General features: G+C 39.4%; 1 protein-coding gene across 1 annotated transcript in view; it reads left to right on the plus strand.

Annotated features, from left to right (window-relative positions):
* Nucleotides 1-15279, plus strand: part of MLLT3 (MLLT3 super elongation complex subunit) — a 139927-nt gene extending 124648 nt beyond the window's left edge. Inside the window, exons 10-12 of the mRNA XM_086629556.1 lie at nt 2575-2646; nt 6830-6901; nt 13922-15279. Coding sequence (XP_086485682.1) covers nt 2575-2646; nt 6830-6901; nt 13922-14053 — 276 coding nt within the window. The 3' untranslated portion in view covers nt 14054-15279. The remainder of the gene's footprint in view (nt 1-2574; nt 2647-6829; nt 6902-13921) is intronic.
* Nucleotides 15280-20266: the final 4987 nt, after the last annotated feature.

Here is a 20266-nt window from a genome sequence, read left to right on the forward strand (position 1 = left end):
AGCTGATATTCTTTAAAAAAAAGGTTGTAATTTATAAAATACATCACTAATCACTCATTTTAGGGACCTATAATTAATTCCCAGTGTCAGCTGGATCAGACACAAAGCAGTCATGAAATAGTTTACTGACTGGCAATAAATGGCTGCTTACAGTATTGATATAGTTAGAGTAGTGTCTACATGTATTAATAAAAGTTTGTGGTTTAGATGGTGAGTTTTATGGATGAGTCTTTCCTATATCTCTTAGGTGAACTGCTTCAGTTGTCTGGCAGAAATTATTTACTTGTCATTGTTTTTCTAATAAGGTTTCCAGTACAAGGTTATTTATCATGCAAACCCAAAACATTATTATTCATGTCATTTAAGTTAAAATATGCTGTGGGGAAAATAAAACTAGGGAGTAGTTTGTGCACAGAGACGAAGGAGTTTGCCTGTCCAGAAAGCATTCTCATTTCCGCCAGAAACCCTGTAGACTTTTCTAACTTGATCTGTGCAAAAGTTACAAGTTTTTAAGAGAGTCTTACGGAGAGAAAGCAAACTATAAAGATGAAGAATATTGCATTTACAGGAGACATAAGCACAAGAAAAATAAAACACCTACCTATGGCTTGTTGTTTAATCAAGACTGACTTCTACAGGGGCAACGTAATCGTTAAGTAATTTTAAGTCTCAGTATCAGCAGCTCACTCAGTCATGTCTTTCATGTTCCTTTCCCCTTCAGTGATCTAACAAATCTACCTGAGTATATAAACGCTCCAAACAATAGCAGTGTGCCAGCTAAAATTGAATGTCACATGCCTTCTTCCATTCTTATAATGGAGCTGGATTTTATAATCTAGCTGAAAATCAGAAATTTAGAGAAGCATTATGAGAATTCAAATTGTATGAATCGTAGACATGTTTGAAATACTTACTTGGTGTAGAGTATTGCTACTTGCCAGAGTGATGCTTTTGACTGATGAAATTAGGCTTGTGTTGACTAACACCATCCATAGAACTAAAGAGCTAAGACAGATTTAATATAAGCTTCCTCAGATGTGATTGGTGCTGTCTCATCCAAACAAGAGTGCTTAAGGTGTTAGATTTCACTACACATCAAGAGCACTGTAAGGAAGCCACTTTTTCAAATATACTGTGTCCTTCCGAAGGTTCTGTTTGAAACCAACAATTTTCTTCCTTAAAAACAAGAAAAGCATATAAAAAGTACTGGATCCATGCCTAGAGGTCTGTGTTGGTTTTTTTTTTTTCAAAACAAGACTTGCTCTTCCACTGGCCTATACAGCCAAGGGGTGCTGAATCAAAGAACTAGGATTTTTCTTTGGAGAAGTATGTTTTGCTTTCTGGCCATGCTTCACTCTTGGCCAAGTAAATCCTCAGGTAAAGTTAACTTGGGTCTGTAGTCGCTTTCATATGTAGGCAAATAGCTGCCTTCCTACTGTATTCCTATGGTACTGGTCACCCTGGGGAGCATATATGCAATTTTAGTCACTTATGCCAAGCAAAGTAGAAATCAGAGGGAACTTACAAAAAGCTGTCAGTGAGGCTTCTTGCTAGTCTAGAAGACTTGCTTTTACAGACCTTATTTCCTTGTTTTATTTGCTGAGTTTTGTTCTGTGTTGTGACTACCCGTTGTGGTTTTGGAGATGATCATGTTAGTGATGTGAGCCTTACTTACAATGAAATGCAAATCAAAATCTCCCATCATCTGTGATCATTTATTTTCCTTTCATGTTTTTCAGAAGAACTGATCATATTCCAGGTTAGGAATAACATGGTGATTTTTATTTTGGTTTTTGAACACTACTTTTGGCTTCAAAATATGTGTGTTGTGTGTGGAAAAAATTGGAAGAACAATCAACAGTTCTGTTTCCCAAAAATCTTATTTACTTTAATCCTAAAATTTTCGTAATAAGCATGGTGTTCTGCTGCTTGTTGACATGCTCTCTTGACTGTGGTTTAGGACTGGTTGAAGCATTCTTGGTTTATATATGTGGTAGTAAGTGGCTTTGTATGGCGTTGAGGAAAGAGTACCATTTAAATGCAAGAGATATTACTGTCAAATGCTTTTTTTTTTTTCAGTTACAACTCGTGGTCATTTCAAAGGCTATGTTTCTAAACACTGAAATCTCTATTGTAGGAGAAAAGACAGCACTGGGAAAAAAAAAAAACACAGGAAAAATGTACCAATCATGTCGACATTTCAAAGGCACTGGAGAGAGTACCTCAGCATCGTTTTGTATCTGCAAAATCAGTCTTCTTATCCTACCAGCATGCAAAAGATACAAAAAAAGCCTTGAGGAGGCTTTAAATGACATGAAATTAATTCTTTTAAGAATTAATAATATCAATATCACCTCATTCCAGCAACTCAGCATTTTCTGCTGTAAGCTGCTTTCTTTTAAAAAAAAAATATGAGTAAGTTGTATGGATTAAAGAATGAAAAGCTTAGTTTTGAGTTTTGATTATGTTTTCTCCAGATGTTATATTCTCTGTGTTACTAACTGATAGCAGAATTTTTCATATGTAATTGTATTCAATGATGCATTTTTTTACAGGATTTTCTTTCTTTTCCAGATTTTAGAAGTGAAAAGTCCAATAAAGCAAAACAAATCTGATAAACAAATAAAGAATGGGGATTGTGATAAGGTAAATGAGAATGGGGTAACAGTAAACTAGTCCACAATGTGATAATGATGTATTTACTAAACACCAGCCATTGTTGCAGAATGAAAATCTTAGTAATTTGTACATAGAATCATAGAATGGTTTATGTTGGAAGGGACCTCAAAGATCACCTAGTTCCAACCCCCCTGCCATGTGCAGGGACACCTTCCACTAGATCAAGTTGCTCAAAGCCCCATCCAACCTGGCCTTGAACAGTTCAAGGTATGAGGCATCCGCGACTTCTTTGGGCAACATGTTCCAATGTTTCATCACCCTCGGAGTGAAGAATTTCTTCCTTACATATAATCAAAACCTACCCTCTTTCAGTTTAAATCCATTGCCCCTTGTCCTATCACTACATGCCCGTGTAAAAAGTCCCTCTTCGGCTTTCCTGTAGGACCCCTTCAGGTACTGGAAGGCTGCTAGAATGTCTTCCCAGAGCCTTCTCTTCTCCAGGTTTAACAACCCCAACTCTCTCCACCTGTCTTCATAGGAGAGGTGCTCCAGCCCCTGGATCATCTTCGTTGCCCTCCTCTGGACTTGCTCCAGCAGGTCCATATCCTTCTTCTGTTGGAGGCCCTAGAGCTGAACACAGTATTCCAGGTGGGACCTCACGAGAACAGAGTAGAGGGACAAAATCACCTCCCTCCACCTGCTGGACACGTTTTATTGGATGCTGCCCAGGACACGGTTGCTGGCTCATGTTGAGCTTCCTATCAATCAACTCTGCCAAGTCCTCCTCCTCAGGGCTGCTCTTGATCCATTCTTCTCCCAGCCTGTACTTGTGCTTGGAAATGCCCAACCCATGTGCAGGACCTTTTACTTGGCCTTGTTGAACTTCATGAGGTTTGCATGGACCCACCTCTAAAGCCTGTGAAGGTCTCACTGGATGGCATCCCTTCGTTCCCACATATCAACCACAGCACCCAAAGCTGCTGAGGATGCACTCAGTCCCACTGACAATGTTGGCAACTAAGATGTTAAACAGCACCGTTCCCAATACCGACCTCTGATGAACACCGCTTGTCACTGGTCTCTACTTGGTCATCAAGTTGTTGACTGTGACTCTCGGAATGTGACCATTCAGCCAATTCCTTATCCATCAAGTGGTCTATCCATCAAATCCACATCTCTCCGGTTTAGAGACAAGCATGTCATGCAGGACAGCATCAAATACTTTGAAGAAGTCCAGGTGGATGATGTTAGTTACTCTGCTCTTACTCACCAATGCTGTAACCCCATCGTAGAAGGCCACCAGATTTGTCAGGCATGATTTACCTTTAATAAAGCCATGTTGGCTGTCACCAATCACCTCCTTTTTTTCCATGCACCTTAGCTTAGATTCCAGGAGGATCTGCTCTATGACTTTATCGGGCACAGAGGTGAGACTGGCTAGCCTGTAGTTCCCTGAGACTTCCTTTTTCCCTTTTTAAAGATGGGGGCTATGTTTCCCCTTTTTCAGTCAGTGGGAACTTCACCAGACTTCATGACTTCTCAAATATGATGGATAGTGGCTTAGCAACTTCACCTGCCAGTTCCCTCATGACCCGCGGATGCACCTCATCAGGTCCCATGGACTTGTCCACCTTCAGGTTCTTTAGATGGTCTTGAACCTGATCTTCTCCTACAGTGGGCAGTTCTTCATTCTCCCAGTCTCTGCCTTTGCCTTCTGCAACTGGAGTGGTGCAGCTGGAGCTCTTGCCAGTGATGACTGAGGCAAAAGAAAGTCATTGAGCACCTCAGCCTTCTCTCTATGCTGGGTAGCCAGATCTGCCATTTCCTTCCAGAGAGGGCCTGCATTTTCCCTTGTCCTCTTTTTATCACCAACATACCTATAGAAATTTTTCTTGTTGCCCTTGATGTCCCAGGCCAGATTTAACTCCATCAGGGGTTTAGCTTTCCTAACCTGATCCCTGGCTACTTGGACAATTTCTCTGTATTCCTCCCAGGCTACCTGTCCTTGCTTCCACTCTCTTTAGGCTTCCTTTTTGTGCTTGAGTTGGTCCAGGAGCTCCTTGTTCATCCATGCAGGCCTGATGGCATTTCTGCCCAACTTCCTCTTTGTTGGGATGCACCGCTCCTGAGCTTGGAGGAAGAGATCCTTGAATGTTAACCATCTTTCTTGGGCCCCTCTTCCCTCCAAGGCTTTATCCCATGGTACTCTACCAAGCAGATCCCTGAAGAGGCCGAAGTCTGCTCTTCTGAAGACCAGGGTAGTGAGCTTGCTGTGCACTCGTCTCACCACCCTCTGGATCTTGAACTCCACCATTTCATGGTCACTGCAGCCAGGGCTGCCCTTGAGCTCACCAGCCCCTCCTTGTTGGTGAGAACGAGGTCCAGTATAGCATCTTTCCTCTTTGGTTGCTCTGTCACTTGGAAAAGGAAGTTATCATCAAGGCATTCCAGGAACCTCTTGGATTGTTTATGCCTTGCTGGGTTGTCCCTCCAACAGATATTGGGGTGGTAGAAGTCCTCCATGAAGACCAGGGCTCGTGAAGGTGAGGCTGCTCCTATCTGTCTGTAGAGGACCTCATCTGCTGGGTCTTCCTGGTCAGGTGGCCTGTAGCAGACCCCCCACTATAATGTCACCTGTCCCTGCCCTCCCTTTAATCCTCACCCGTAAGGTCTCAGTCAGCTCTTCATCCATCCCCAGGCGTAGCTCCATGCACTGCAGCTGGTCTGTGACACAGAGGGTGACACCTTCTCTTCATCTTCCCTGTATCCTTCTATTCCATTGCTCCAGTCACAGAATTCATCCCATCACATCTCCATGATGCCAGTAAGATCATAACCCTGCAGGTGCGCACACACCTCTAACTCCTCTTGTTTATTCCCCAGGCTGTGTGCGTTTGCATAGAGGCATTTAAGTTGGGCCTCCAATGAATTTGACTAATACTGGCTGGAGTGCCTGGAATTCCTTTCTGCTGCTCTTCAGGTGCTCTCAGCTTGTCACAGGCAAGCCTGATGTTATCCCCGTCCCCCTTCAAGTCTAGTTTAAACCCCTGTCAATGAGCCCCACTAGATCATTTGCAAAGACCCTCATCCCCCTTTGGGAATGCTGAATCCCATCTTGTGCCGGCAAGCCTGGTGCCATGTTGGCTGTCCCATTATCGAAAAAAAAAACCAGAACTGTTGTGGTGACACCAGCCACGGAGCCATTTTTGCTTTGAGTTCCTTTAGATGCAGGTCTCTCTCTTTTTTTAATTTTTTTTTTTTTAATTCTTCCTTCTTCTGGCGTATTTTGAAAGTGGTTTCTTTCTTTTCAGTCCGTGTAGTGATTTGGCAAATGTTACCAGTTGGGACTCTGCCATCTATTATGTACTTTATCTAGTCTCCACCATTAGTTTGGGTTGTTTTTTCCAGAATCCTTTCTGAGTGCTGTGCATTTGGAAGTGACAGTGTGAGTTAACATGTTAATTATATGACGCAACATTTAGCATTTAACACTGAGAAAGTGTATATAGCACAATTTCCCAGTGTGGAGAAGTTCCTCTGAAGATTCATATTTTAAAGGTGTTAGTGTTAACTTTGTGATAATGTGAGGCAGGAGACCAAAGTTTCATTATATATTGCTAGATTTTCGGTGGTCTGATCCATATGCTTTTTGCTTTCTTAAAGCTGGGTGCTGTTATTTCTTGCTGCCTAAAAGAATAAAAGGTTTAGGATGGCTCAGGCTGAAGGAGAAAGTTGATAATTGGGTGGAGAGGTGGGACATGTTTGACATCTGAGGAAGGAAGACAGTCGAATTTGCCATTGGATTAATCTTGCTTGAGCTTTCTTTCCTTATATGTCTGTTGACATAGAAAATTAATTCGGTAGCTTTAGAGAAAAAGAGGGATTTGATTGTAAATCTTTGGGTTTAGGTCTTAGGAAAGGTGGGAGATGTTTTTTTTAAAAGATGCTGTTTTGACATCCCCAGTCTGTTTTACGCTTTTTGCCACAGTTGAGATACAGAGATTATCTTTTACAGCAAAAGACCACCTTATAAGATATTCATCAGCACGAAGTATCTAAAAAAAACCCCTACTAAATAAGAAAATTTAGCTCAAAGAAGATTTAAAATAAAATTTAAATTTGTATTGTTTTAAAGACATCTAAAGTTTTTGAAATACATAGCTATGACTTAATTAACAAGTTGTTTATGGGGGGGGGGATTTGTTCCTAGGCCTATCTCGATGAACTAGTAGAGCTGCACAGAAGATTAATGACATTGAGAGAGAGACATGTACTGCAGCAGGTGAGGAGCGCTCATGCGATATCACAGTGTGCTCATTGAAATTGAGAAGTCATATATTTTTTTTCCCTTCATCTAAAACTTTGTAATCAGGTATAATAGCCTTTCAAACCTGTATAATCCATATACAGCCCATTATCACTTTCAATGCAGATTAGGGATTTTTTACATACTTTAAATTGTGTTGTCACACTAAGTGACAAATTAAAAAAAAAAGCCTATCTGAGCTAAACTTTTGACCAATTCCTTATGTTCCTCAATGTACTGTATCAATAATTGTGAATGAATACAGCTGTGCACTGTGACTTAATATAAATCTTGTTGCTTTTTGATGAAAATGGCCAGCATTTTCTCAGAAAAAATCATCTATGGCAAACAGAAAACATGGAATTCAAAGCACAACTCACTTTAAGCAAAACCACAATATATTCATTGAGTCTTCTGAAGTCATGGAAGGAGTGAAATACAAAAACGTGCAAACCAAGAAGGCTCTAAAATTATTGAAAAGTTATGCAATAGTAGGAGCAAATAATAGTATTCTTTGTTTTGGGCAGCATTGTCAGGTACTATTCGATTACAAATCGTGAAGATTAAACAATAGGTTCTGTTAACAAAGCAGATTAATTGTAGCACAGATGGTTTTATTTTGTTTAGCATCATTATGTGCCGGTTGTGGACATGTTGTAAAGAGGGAAATTTTTACCACTTCTAAATGACTGCAATCACTTGTCAAATTCCTCAACACTTGGATGAGCGTGCTAAAAATATTTTGTGAGCTCCAGCTTTAACCTGTTTATTAGTTCATAGAATCATGGAATGGTTTGGGTTGGAAGGGACCTCAAAGATCATCTAGTTCCACCCCTCCTGCCATGGGCAGGGAAACCCTCCACTACACCAGGTTGCCCAAAGCCTCCTCCAACCTGGCCTTCAGGCTCAGTGTTGTGAGTAAAGATGAGAAAGCAATTCCGAGGTCAACAAAAAGGAAGACTTTGGTTAAGGATATTCTTATTTAAAGAGGAATTCTGATAGCTCTGTAAGATTTTGTAAGTTATGATAAACAGTGATGCACCCTTCATATTTAACGTACTGTTGTTTCCGAAGTTCTCTTTTTGTCTACAAAGGGAACCAAAACATACTTTCATAATGGTGACAAATGCAAATTTTTATCTACATTGTGAAATTACTGTGTAGAAGACTAAAAGGCAGGAATTGCAACACCCTCTCCACTTCACATTACTAATTAATTCTTGGAGAGTTCACATAAAAAGAGAATCTGAAAAAGCCACTGTATTGTAAATTCACGTCCTACCTTTGCTTCCTGAGCGATCACTTTCTTAGTTATCCAAGGCATAGCTTTTGAATGGTTTCACTTCTGGTAGACCTCTGTAGCCAGTATTACAGTTACCAGCTCCCAGTACAGAAGTGCACCACTGTTGTAGCCTGCACAGTCTGGCCATATCCAGCTTTCATGGGGGCTGTATGGGCTGCCTGCAGAGCACCAGGCTTAGGTGGCTTCTTGTGAAATTTTCAAAAAGAAAAACATCTTCAAAACCTTTTCTCCAAAGCAAAGATTAAAAACGAGCAACAAACTTTTTTTCCCCTGTGATGGTGGTCTAGCAGTGGAACAGAGTCCTGGAAAGATTGTGCTGTCTCCATCCTTGGAGCTTTTAAAATCCTGACTGGATAAGCTCGGAGCTGCCTGATCTGACCTTATGGCTGAGTCCGCTCTGGGCAGGGGCTGGGACTAGCAAAATCCCTTCCAGTTGCAATTCTCCTATCATCCTAAGAAATATTTTCTGAGCAAATAAGATGGTTCAAGTTGGATCCATAATCCTCTTTCTGGTCTAGTAGCATTTAAGTGTATTTGGTGGGGAAGAAATATTTGGCTTTGTTATAAAAATGATAGTTCGTCTGCTAAAGCTTCTTCAGTCTGATGTTACAGTCTGCTTCATGGCAAGTCACTAATACAAGGAAAAACTGTGTGAAAAGAGACATAACTGAGCTGGAAATTTAGACTATCTTATTCTGAATAAATGAAAAAACAAGCAGTATATTATTGTGCATTTTAAACTAAAGATGAACTTTGTCTTTTCTTCTGAGGGTATTTATCAGACAAGAGAAAACATTCATTGACTTTCACCTCACAACTCACATGAAGAGCATAATTTTAATACTGTAATCCATGACTTCTCATAGCATAGTATTTAATTAGTTACATTATAAAAGTTAGGTTGATGCAGAAATTGGTGTTGCCTTGTTTCCTGAAGGACTGTTCTTGCAGATTGTGTCCCTTTGTTTGGAGTGTGTGCAGGCAGTCAATACGGCCCCAGTGAAAGCTGGATTTATGTCCGGACTGTGCAGGCTAGGACAGGGGCTCAGTTCTGTACTGATAGCTGGTGACTGCATAATACTGCTACAGACGCCTACCAGAATTCAATGGAAGAGCCAAGTTACTTATCAATTGCCTGTTAGCTGGTCTGCACTAGCAAATGGTCTGTGCTGTTATAAAACAAATAATGCATTTGAGTTTTGAAGCCTTCAAATCCTTTAATATTCTGCAGTTCATTAGGTCATATGATTTTATCAGTTTACAGAAATATGTTCACAATATTGAATTGATAACTTGCTTCTCTGCTTTACAAATAAACTGTAATCCCGTTTTAAATGTCCTTACTGCTTTGCAGCTATGTAATTAATGTAAAATACTTCTAGTGAGTGCAGAAATAAGAAGAGTACAGAGCTGAGAAAATGTTTAGGAATGAATATGAAACTTCTAGACCAAGAAATACAAGTATATTGGGACTATAGGGAGTACAAAGGTTAGGAGAGCAAGGGATAAAACTGCAGAAAGGAAGGACTACATAAGAAGAGGAATTGAGTCCAAAAATATGCAACAGAAAACTATAGATAGCTGCAAGAGTTTTAAAGGCAGTGGTAGTGGTGTAGTGATATTGGAGTTGTGTGTTCCTGAGTGGTGATTGTTATTATTAGATGTCAGGGCAGGTAATCATCTCTTTCACATGTCAAAGTTCACTACTTACAGACTTCTAGGAAATTTTTAGAGAAGGGACTTGCAAGAGAAAAACGACAGCATTGATCACTCGAAAGTGCTGGCTTTTGAAACTTACGCTAAGGGATGTGAAAAGGAGAGGACAGGTTTTTGCAATCTCAGTTGTCACCAAGTCCATAGGCATGAAAGCAAATAGGAATGCAGCCGAGTTGGAAATGAGGAGAAAAATGTATCTGCTTGAGAATGTGACCTTCCCAAGAGCGGCATTTCTCTTTGAGGCTTTTTCGGGGTTTTTTTTGATTGTGTGTGGGTTTTTTTGGTTTTTTTGTTTTTTTTTTTTTAACTCTGTGATTTCTAGTGAAATAGTAGGGATGACTGAGCCTGCAATTAAATGTTAATGCTGCATGTCCCATATATTCAAATTTAGCTGGCTAAAACTGGGTTCCTAACTCTGCACTTTCAGTGCAGGTGATGTTAGCATGACCCCATGAAATGCAACAAGATTTCTGGTAAGACTTTGCCTCTTACTTTGAGGCATCAGAATTCATGTCTTCAGCTGGTGAAAAATCTCCTTAAAGCCAGTGCACTAGACAGCATAGGCAGAAGGAAGAAATTGAGAGCATGTAGCACTGCTGAAAATTACATTGCTTATGTCCACAAGGTGCTTAACTTCAGATGGCAACTGTCTTCTGAGAATTTCCCGCAAGGGGCAACTTGCAGGTCTGGAAACTATCAAATGGCCTAAAACCCTCCATAAATTGAAAAATGACTGTGTTGTTAGTTGCACTTTGGCTTCTTAAACACACATGCTCGTTTGCTTGTTTAAAGGCAGATAAATAGTTGTACTATGATGGATAATGATGAAACTGAGCTGGAGAGACACTGTGTAAACACAGATGTACGTTACAGCAGAAAAGCAAAGCTTACTATGGAAGGAACAAATGAGATATTTTTGTTCTTTGCAGCCTGAGCTCTCAGAATGAAATGTTTTAATGCTGTGTTTTTAATATTATAACTGTCAGGCTTCCTGGCAACTAATCTCAACCTTTTATTCTTTTTCAAGTATTTCTGAAAAGCATAAGGATGCGTATGCTAATACTGCAAGTCATGAATTTCTCATTGACTGGCACACAGGCAGGTGTTTTTCATTGAGTTGTCTGGGTTTATCTTGATGCATTTTTGTACATCCATTAAAACTTTTGGGGTTCATTTCAGTCTGATTTACCAGGTGCCCTGACATAATGGCTGTATTTCTTGAGGAGTGGATGATGGATATGTTGAAAATGTTTATATTTCCCTTGTCCTAGAGCTTAAAAGCCCAAAGCAGAACCTGATCAATAAAAGTGCTTATCAATTTTTTAAAATATACAGTGCTGTTTAAAAATACAGGTGTTAACACTTTCATGTAATCTTTGTTTCTAAACCCATGTATATTGTTGTGAAGGTTATGAGGGGTGGCGTTCTTCCACCGTAATGCAAGGAAGCGTTAGACATAATTGTTCCATGTGGCTACACCTTCTTGGCCTTGGCTTCTGTAAACTACTTGTGCAGCCATTTATTTTTCCCACAGTGCATATTTGGAGACCAAGCCTGAGATTAGATTCGTAACTTTACAAAAGGAGCCTGGATTGACTCCTTAGCTTCTCTCAGATGAGGCTCAAGAGAGTGCCAAAAATGAGAATGACAAATAACATGTATCAAAGTTTCCTTCTGGTAACAATCAGTTTTATCCCGTTCAACGTTTTTCCCTCATATTAATTGCAGAACAGCAGGAGATGGAAAAGTGTTACAAGAATCTGTGAATCAACAAGTGGACAAACGAAGTTGGCAATTTTAGATTAGAAATTCCCATATGGAAAAAGAATTAAAGCCAAGAGACACAGACTGAAATGAAGTGTTAATAAGTGCAGGATTGTTCCTAAGTACTTTCAAAATTTTGGACAGCTGCAAACCAAATTAAGCAGATTTGACTTTTTTTTTCCAGCTTGGAAAATGGGAGGTGATTGGAAGGAGTAACAGGCATTTCCCTCTTATTTTATCTTGTTTCCATTCTGTTTAATCCACCCTGGGCTGTGTCATTCCATGCCTGACAACACACATGAAGTTATTTCCTTTATTATCAACATTGTCTTTTCTTCTGTGGTCTGAGGAGAAAAACATCTGTTTACATAATGAAGTGGGGAGTGGAAAATTACAGATTATTTATTTTAAATTCATTGTTCTTTTTCAAGTTGGTGTATTCCTACCAGATTTGTCATTTTAAGGTATGCTCTGTAAGTTTTGTGTGCATACATCTGTGTCTCCTCCAGCTGTAGAAAAGGAATTACGGGCAGATTAATAAAGCTCAAATAAGCAAGGAATATCTAGCAGCAGCAATTCAGTGGAGGTATATGTGGAAGCTCTAGAACTAAGTGGGTTTCAGATTGAAGGGTGCAAACAGGATGTTGAGCCTAGCCTGAGTGACACAGGAGGGGTGGTTGTAAAGACTGAGCAGAAAAGCAATGCTCTCTCAGTCCATGAGACTACCCAGAGAGCCACTTCAGGACGGGGTACCTTTTTGTGTGGTGACTTGGGGCGTCTGTCTCTTGGAGTGAAATGGCAGATAAGAGATTAATAGCCAAGTGTGTTGGCACTGTGTTAGCCCTATCTGACAACCAATGCTTTGGCTTTCCAAGGTGCTGACTGTTTTTTTTAGGTAGGTGCACATCCTAGAACTTAACATAACTGGAGTTACTTGTTACAGTAATTCAATGTCGAGTATGACCACTCTTTAAAAATGTAGACTACAATTCAGTGACTAAAAATGTCAAAACTGCGGAAGGGCCCATGTTAGATATGTACTGTTGATTTCACAGAATCGTAGAATCATTGAGGTTGGAAGGGACCTCTGGAGGTCATCTGCTCCGACCCCCAGCTGCTCAAAGAGGGACATGTAGAGCCAGTTGTCCAAGACCATGTCAGACAGCTTTTGAATATCTCTAAAAATGGAGACCTCCACAACCTCCCTGGGTAACCTGTGCTGGTGCTTGGTCACCTTCACAGGGAAAAAGTATTTCCTGATGTTCAGAGAGAACCTTCTGTGTTTCAGTTGGTGCCCATTGCCTCTGGTTCTGTCGCAGGGCATCTCTGAAAACAGCCTGGCTACACCTTCTTTCCATGCTCCCTTCAGGTATTTGTACGCATTGACAAGATCCACACTGAGCTTTCTCTTCTGCCGGCTGAAGAGAGCTCTCAGCCTTTCACCGTAGGAGAGATGTTTTGTTTGCCATTCTTCTCAAGAACTTCTAACAGCTCTTCTGATTCCTGTTTGAATGAAAGCTGTGATTATAGATTAAAGTTACCGAAGAAGCGATCTTATGCCATTGGTAGGAGCCTTTCATGGTTGATGTGGTTTAAAAAAATTGATTTAAGCCCTTTACTCAAGAAATAACTGCTAGTATGTGAACTAACAGTTAATATGAGAGCTCTTGAGTACGTTTTTTGTTTGATATGGACTGGATTCTATAAGGATTTATTTCTTACCCTTACTTGCAGACAGACATGCCAATTATTTGCTAAAGTAACATGCTTAGCAGCTGTGCACACAGTAAATATTCCAGACAGAGTTCTATCTGGGACTTTTTTAGTTCTTTGGACTTGGCCGGAGGGAGGTGTTGCTCTTTTCTTTTCTTCTTTTTGTTTTTTAAAAAAAGAAAACTGACTTAGAAAATATGCAGACTTTGTTTTAGTATTTGAAAAATATCTTTTTCCATGGTAATGTTTGTTAGAACAGCAGATAGGTAGGCTGGCATTATGGTTGATGATGATCTAAAAAAAACCCTGAGATACTGTAGTCTGAATTATAGTTTGTGTCAGAAGGGAAGCGTGTGATAAGGATAATGGTTTAACCTGCGAGTATTGGGACAACTGGGCTTGTTTTGTGCCTTTCATATGATGCTTAGTGGCGTGTTAATGCGTTCAGTGGACATGGAAAACTGCTGAAATTTTCAACTGCAACTTTTCTTTCCTTTCAGATAGTAAATCTTATAGAAGAAACTGGACACTTTCATATCACAAATACAACCTTTGACTTTGATCTTTGCTCACTGGACAAAACCACAGTTCGTAAGCTACAGAGTTACCTGGAAACATCTGGAACCTCCTGAGGATTCAGCATCTGGCTGCATAAAAAAAAACTATTCTTTAAATGAAACAGTCAGAATCATGCAATCAAAATGGAAGGAAAAACCAAAACAACCCTCTTCAGCTTTATTTTTCCTTAAAGCCAGTCATCATCTCTTGATAAGGGAGAGGAAAAGTCATGAGACTCAGAGGACCGCTCTTCTGAAGAAGAAAATCCTCTGGAAGAGTTTGCCTGGATAGCCTTGAAAAACAGACACACAAAAACAAACAACAATACTTGGTCTTAATGAATGTGTATGGTATCATGTATCTCTCTCTGTGGTGTTCCAGTCCACAAGATGAATGCATGTTCAACACACTGCCTTATTACGTAACTGATCTATTTATTACTGCATACATGTATTCTGAAGTCAATGAGTCATTGAGTGACACTACCAGATGTTGCAAGTAGTGGAGTCCCATGTGTGCTCTTTTGATACAGTACTATCACAAGCCTAGCAACCTCATTCATGACAAAATACCACTTCTTGCTCTCTTTCTCTAGTCACTTAAAACATTACAGTCTTGTTTCCACTTCTGCAGTTCCAGGAAACAAGATACAAAGTTGGGGACCAAGGAGTGGTCCTATATTTTGTTTCTGCAACAGTGGGTTGGACCAAAGCAGGTTGGACCACAGGTCCTTGACTCTATCCATTTATTAATCTTGACCATGGTAGAAAATGCACAAGATAGAATCATATGACTTGCTGTCTAGCCTTAGTGAATAAACCAGTAGGACTTGTGACAGAACAGGTCATGTATACTATCCTGAATCCAGCATCTTTTGCAGTCTACATTCTTGGTTTTGGTTTAATGTTATAAAATTACATATCTATAAGAGTGAGGGTGTTCTGCAGGATCATCAGAAAAGAAGAAATACTGGTCCTGTCTTCTAAGAAAATATTGTAGAAAATTCTTGATTTGGATCTATTTATTACTGTGAGTTACAACACTCCTCTGCTGCCAGTGTGTGACTCAGTTTCACCATAAAACTATTTGCATAACATTTTTGTTTATTCATATAGTATATGGTCTGCTTAGTTTGTTTTGGGGTTTTGTTTTTTTTTTTTTACAACTGCTAAATTAAAACCCTTTATTTGAAAAGGAAAAAAATAAGTTGTTATACAGTTACATGTTGGAATAAATACATATATGATATATTGTATACATGTGTGTATACACATATACATGCACCTGTGTGTGTGTATATATACACACACATGTATACATGCTTTTTACACTTTCCAGATTTTGGTATCTTTTCAATAACCTGCTTGTGTTTCCAGAAGCATTTCTTGTCTCTAAAAATGAGTATTCTTTCATACCATCCATTATTCCTTAAAAGGAGGATCCTTGATCAAATGAGAGGATGTGTACTCAGTTTCACATCAAAGCTCCGTGCCGTCATATTGCTGATGATGTCTTGACAGCATCATCACCATTCTATTAGAAGTTCAAATTCCTCAGTGAAAAGAGAAAAGAATTTAAAAAATACTTCTGGATGCAAAGGCTTATTCAGGTTTACCAGCCTTAAAAATTGTATCTTGTTTCTGGACAGGCCAGTATGTCATGTGTATGCTTATATACCACATGTTGTCTGTATGTGTAGAGCTGAACAGTAATAACTGTATGACTCACTGTTTCTTGCGCACAGTTTGTGCAGCACTGCAAAGCTAAATTCCTGTTGGGGTTATTTCGTATTCAGATGGTAAATCTTGATACTGTTTCTTTAAGTCCAAAGAAAATTTTACACTTTACTCTTTTTGAGAGGACGGGATAGGGATTGGATTGGGGGGGCTTTTTTTCTTATTTAAAGTGTTGTTTGACCACACTCTGTAGGAAGTCCTTCTCAGGCTTCCCAAGAATAAGTGTACTTTTTCAGTAATGTTATGACTCTTATTGACGATTGGCATGAAGCATACTTGAAGCATTATGTTGTTGTTTTAAGTCCATGTCTTAATGTGCAATTGGGGAGAAGAGGGGAGGAGCGGGAGCGTAATATTAAAGTTACTTTTGACATAAGGCAGGTGAGGGAAGGAGTGCATGTGAAGGGGATAACTTCGATTTTTATTGATTATTTTGTATGAAAATGTTTAGAAATCTAAAAGCAACCTTAAATATGTTTAGTCTACTATTGTGTGTTCAACTTCCTTTTAGTTACACCAGATGCATATGGAATTTTGTCCTTTTTGACTTTTCTAACTAAGTTTTGTGGTAAAAGCTCATTGAGTTGCAGGAGGGGAAAAATCCCATGATACTTCTAGTATGACTATTGCACTGTTTTGTTAGAAGTGGTGAAATGAATCATTTTACCCTTAGAATACTAGATAAGCTTTATTATACACTGAAAACAGAAGAAAACAGCAAATAGAATAGACATAAAAGGGAGATGGCAACAATTACAGTATCAAGTTAGTGCTGAATTTCATGCAAATTGGGGATCATCCTTAAACTCTTGAATTTTCTAGTTCCATGGGAGAGGGAAGAAAATAGACTGTAGTTGTGTGTGTGTGTGTTGACTTTTTCACAAAATTCTGATAGAATAAGAGTTACTAAGTATTGATGTAAATTAAAAAAAATAGCTATTTTCTTCTAATGTTGTACGCAGAAACAACAAAAAAATCCTTGTTCGCTTAATTTCAGACACTCATATTTCTGTAAAAGAAAAAATAATAAGATACCCTCCAAGTCTTTAACCTATATGAGCACTGATCTTTGAGATGGGTTAAAGTGTTTTGGCAATAAATGTTTTGGAGTTTTAGTTAACATCAGCCTGTTTAGAACAAAGTTATACTGTGAAAATTTGGATTAATTCATTGAGGTGACTAGACGGAGGTTAGCAATAAGTTGCAATATCTAAAAAAAAGCTTTTTCAGCATAAGTGAGTCACTGTTACTAGAACAGTAGTTGTGTCCAATAGTAAGGGCAGTTTTCATCTCACCACTAGCTTTTCACCTCAGGAAATGGATGTCCAATTGGGTAGACAAATTTTAATATCCTTTTAGAAGTTTGAAGACACTGAGAGGCTTTACAAAAATTTCATTATCATTTAGATTTGAAGGCCATTTTAGGCCATGCCAAAGAGAAAGGGCAAGAAAGGAGGAAGAGGCATACATGAAAGTGAGGAGAGTCTTCCAAGATAAAACAAAACCCATGCTCAATCTTCAGTCTTTATATCATAGGAAATGGTTGATCGTTTCTTTCTCTCTTCTTTTCATTGGTTGGGTATTTTTAGGTTAGGTCTATGCTTTCAATTTCAAAGCAGAGTATGCATAGTACAGTGCATTTGGAGAGCCCAGTATGTTTCTGCTAAAGTTTCTTCTTTTTTTGTCTGGGGGAAGGAAATTACAAGTTTTTGGGTTTTGCCTGACCCATTGTCCTTCTTTCCCATTCTCACAATGAAATAAAGTATGTTCACAATCTGGTTTGGGTCCTTGGTCCTTACTTGGTAAGTATCATCTTGTTTTCTTAGAATTTACACTAGTAGTTTTGGGTCTCTTGGAATGACCGGTCAATTTCAAGACTGATAACTTAGTTTGCAAAATTAATAGGAAAGCTGCCCTGTTTGGTTGTCGCATGCATTATCTTACTCTAGACTCTGCTCTGATGATAGGATGTTTAATTTGCTTCATACCATCTTTGGTGTGTACACATCACATCCCATCTTTTCCACTTGCAGTCAATGGCAAACGGTATATCTTTTAGCAAACTCTTGTTTCAAGTCTATAGAGGGACTTGGTATTTTTGTGCTTGTGCATTGGTCCATTGATTTGCACCGTTTGCTATAGTGCAGTGCACTGAAATTGAGACTTATGGTGAAAATTTTATCAGACTTCCAGCCATAGCAGGAGCTAGCAGGAACTGCAAAAATAAGCAGTGCAAAACATGTTCCAGAGTTTAATAAGTGCAAGGCATGTGTTTTTATGAGCCTCAATAGTTTTCTAAATTGTGAAGCAGTATACAATTGAACATACTGTACACCAGGAAGCTATTCTGCATACTGTACCAAGAAGCTTTACTGTTGGGCGTAAAAGGCTTACGAACAGGTGATGGGACTAAAACTTCTGTATCTGCAGTGCTTTCGTGGGTGCTTGGGAGTTAATCAGTGCGTTAACACAGCTAAACCAGTGGCGTTTACAAAGCTGTCTCCGTCTCTGAGCAGATAAATTAACTTCTAAGCACAATCACATCAGAACCTTGCATTTACTTGAGCAGCAAGAAATGCCACTGTGACTAGCAGGAAAGAGAAGTATTACCACAGTGAGAACAATGCCCTGGGCGGGGGGGACTGGAGGGGAAAAAAAACCAAACCACCAAACAGTAAAGAAGAGATCCCTTAGTAGCTGGATATGGTTCCTTATGTTAGCATAGTAGAGTTTACTGGTCAGCAGTTCTGTCTGCTGCAAGATACGGTGACAGCTTGCAGAGTGGCAGCTGCTTTAGTTCACCGCTGTAATAACTGTGTTGTTGCTGACTTGATGAGAGAGAGATGTATTGCAGCAGCATACAAAAATCTAAGCTGTTTTTATCATTTGAGATGCTAATGTCTGTTTAACATCTGTCTGAAGATTGCATCTTATTTATACTCTATGTTGTATCTCAGCCAGACTAATTCTACTGCAAAGTGATAATCTTGCATTTTTCAATTCTTCATTTACTTTTAATTTTTCCCGTCAGTAAAGTCAAGCAAAGTCAAATGTAGATCTGTGAATACAGCAGAAGATGCATTTCCATCATCATTCAGTATAATTCTGACTCGAAATAATTCTTTCCTGAATTTTAAGTCGAATGGGTCACATGTTTTCCTATGTTTCTTTGGAGAACCAATGCTATAAAAGTGGAATTTCCATTAGTAAACTTTACCCTTCTCATCACACTGAGGAATAAATTATTACCTTTTATCATCGCTCACAGGGAGACAGAATTCGTGGTCTGAGTCCTGTTCAGGAAATAGTAGGTTTGTGAAGCCGTCAGTTACATCTTTTTAGTAAGACCTAGAAATTAAGCCTATCTCTTTAGGGGAGGAAAAGTATGCTAAAATTATTTTTACTCTGATAATGGTGTTTTCTTCCAACAGTTGTATTCCCCTTTCAAATCCTTAAGCATCTAATGGCCGGTAGAGAGACTATATACAAACCATTAAGGAATCGAAGGTATTGAAAAGACAAAACAAGTTGTATTAAAAGCCTGGTTGCACAAGTAATAATGTCATAATGCTGATTCTGCTTTCAGCTCAGGGCAGGCATTCCTAGCACATGTGGTTCGTGTATCCACGTCTGAGTGGGTGGTCTAGAAAACAGCGCAAAGTGCCGCAGGAGGGCTTAGTTTTTGAGCAGTGTGGAGGAGACTTTAAGGATGGGCTGTTGTGGTTTAGCCCAGCTGGCAGCTAAACTACCCTCCTCCCCCTACCCCACACCCCAGTGGGGTGGAGAGGAGAAAAATGAAATGAAAGGCTTTAGGGTTGAGATAAGAACAGGGAGGGATCACCCATTGACCATGGCCCTGGAGCTAAGTTTTCACTTTGCCTGTTCATCTAAATGTTTGAATTCTCTTTTGCAACTGTATTAGTCCCCACTCAGAAGTTTCATGCTTGCTAGGGACGTGGTTATGTTTGGGGTGAAGTTATATTGATGTGGTGTTACTTTCTTTGGGCAGGGCATGAGAAGATAGGAGTGAAACGTTGTGGTGACTTTTTTATTATTTTCTATTCTGTCCAACAAATATAAGCCTCTGAAATATTTTCCCTCAAAAATTGTCTTACATGTGAGAAAAAGTTAATACTGCTGTCATTAGTGTCACTTTTTGTTAGCACTGTATATAATAAGAGGATGAATTAAGACGAAGCTTCTGTGAAAGTGTAATATGTAGCTTGATGGAGCACTGGATGTTCTGTTGGACCACTGCAAGCAAGGTGGCCTAGCAATGTTGTTATTACAGAAATGTACGAATAAGGCTATTTCAGCCTGTGTAGCAGGTGAAGTAACTGCCTAAGGTACTCAGGTGTTGTTTGACTGTTTCTTGTCTAAGCTCCCTTGGACATCTGCACACCCCCTATGTAAAAAACTACTTTTTATGAGTGTCTGCTGGGGTTTTTCTGCTCTGAGCAGCGCTTTTCGCTTTGCATTATCACAGATATCAGAAGTGGGTGGCTAGAATAGGCACTTGACAGTGTCTTGCAACTATGGAACACAATTCTG

The sequence above is a fragment of the Tauraco erythrolophus genome, chromosome Z (assembly GCF_009769465.1).
Source record: "Tauraco erythrolophus isolate bTauEry1 chromosome Z, bTauEry1.pri, whole genome shotgun sequence".
NCBI lineage: Eukaryota > Metazoa > Chordata > Aves > Musophagiformes > Musophagidae > Tauraco > Tauraco erythrolophus.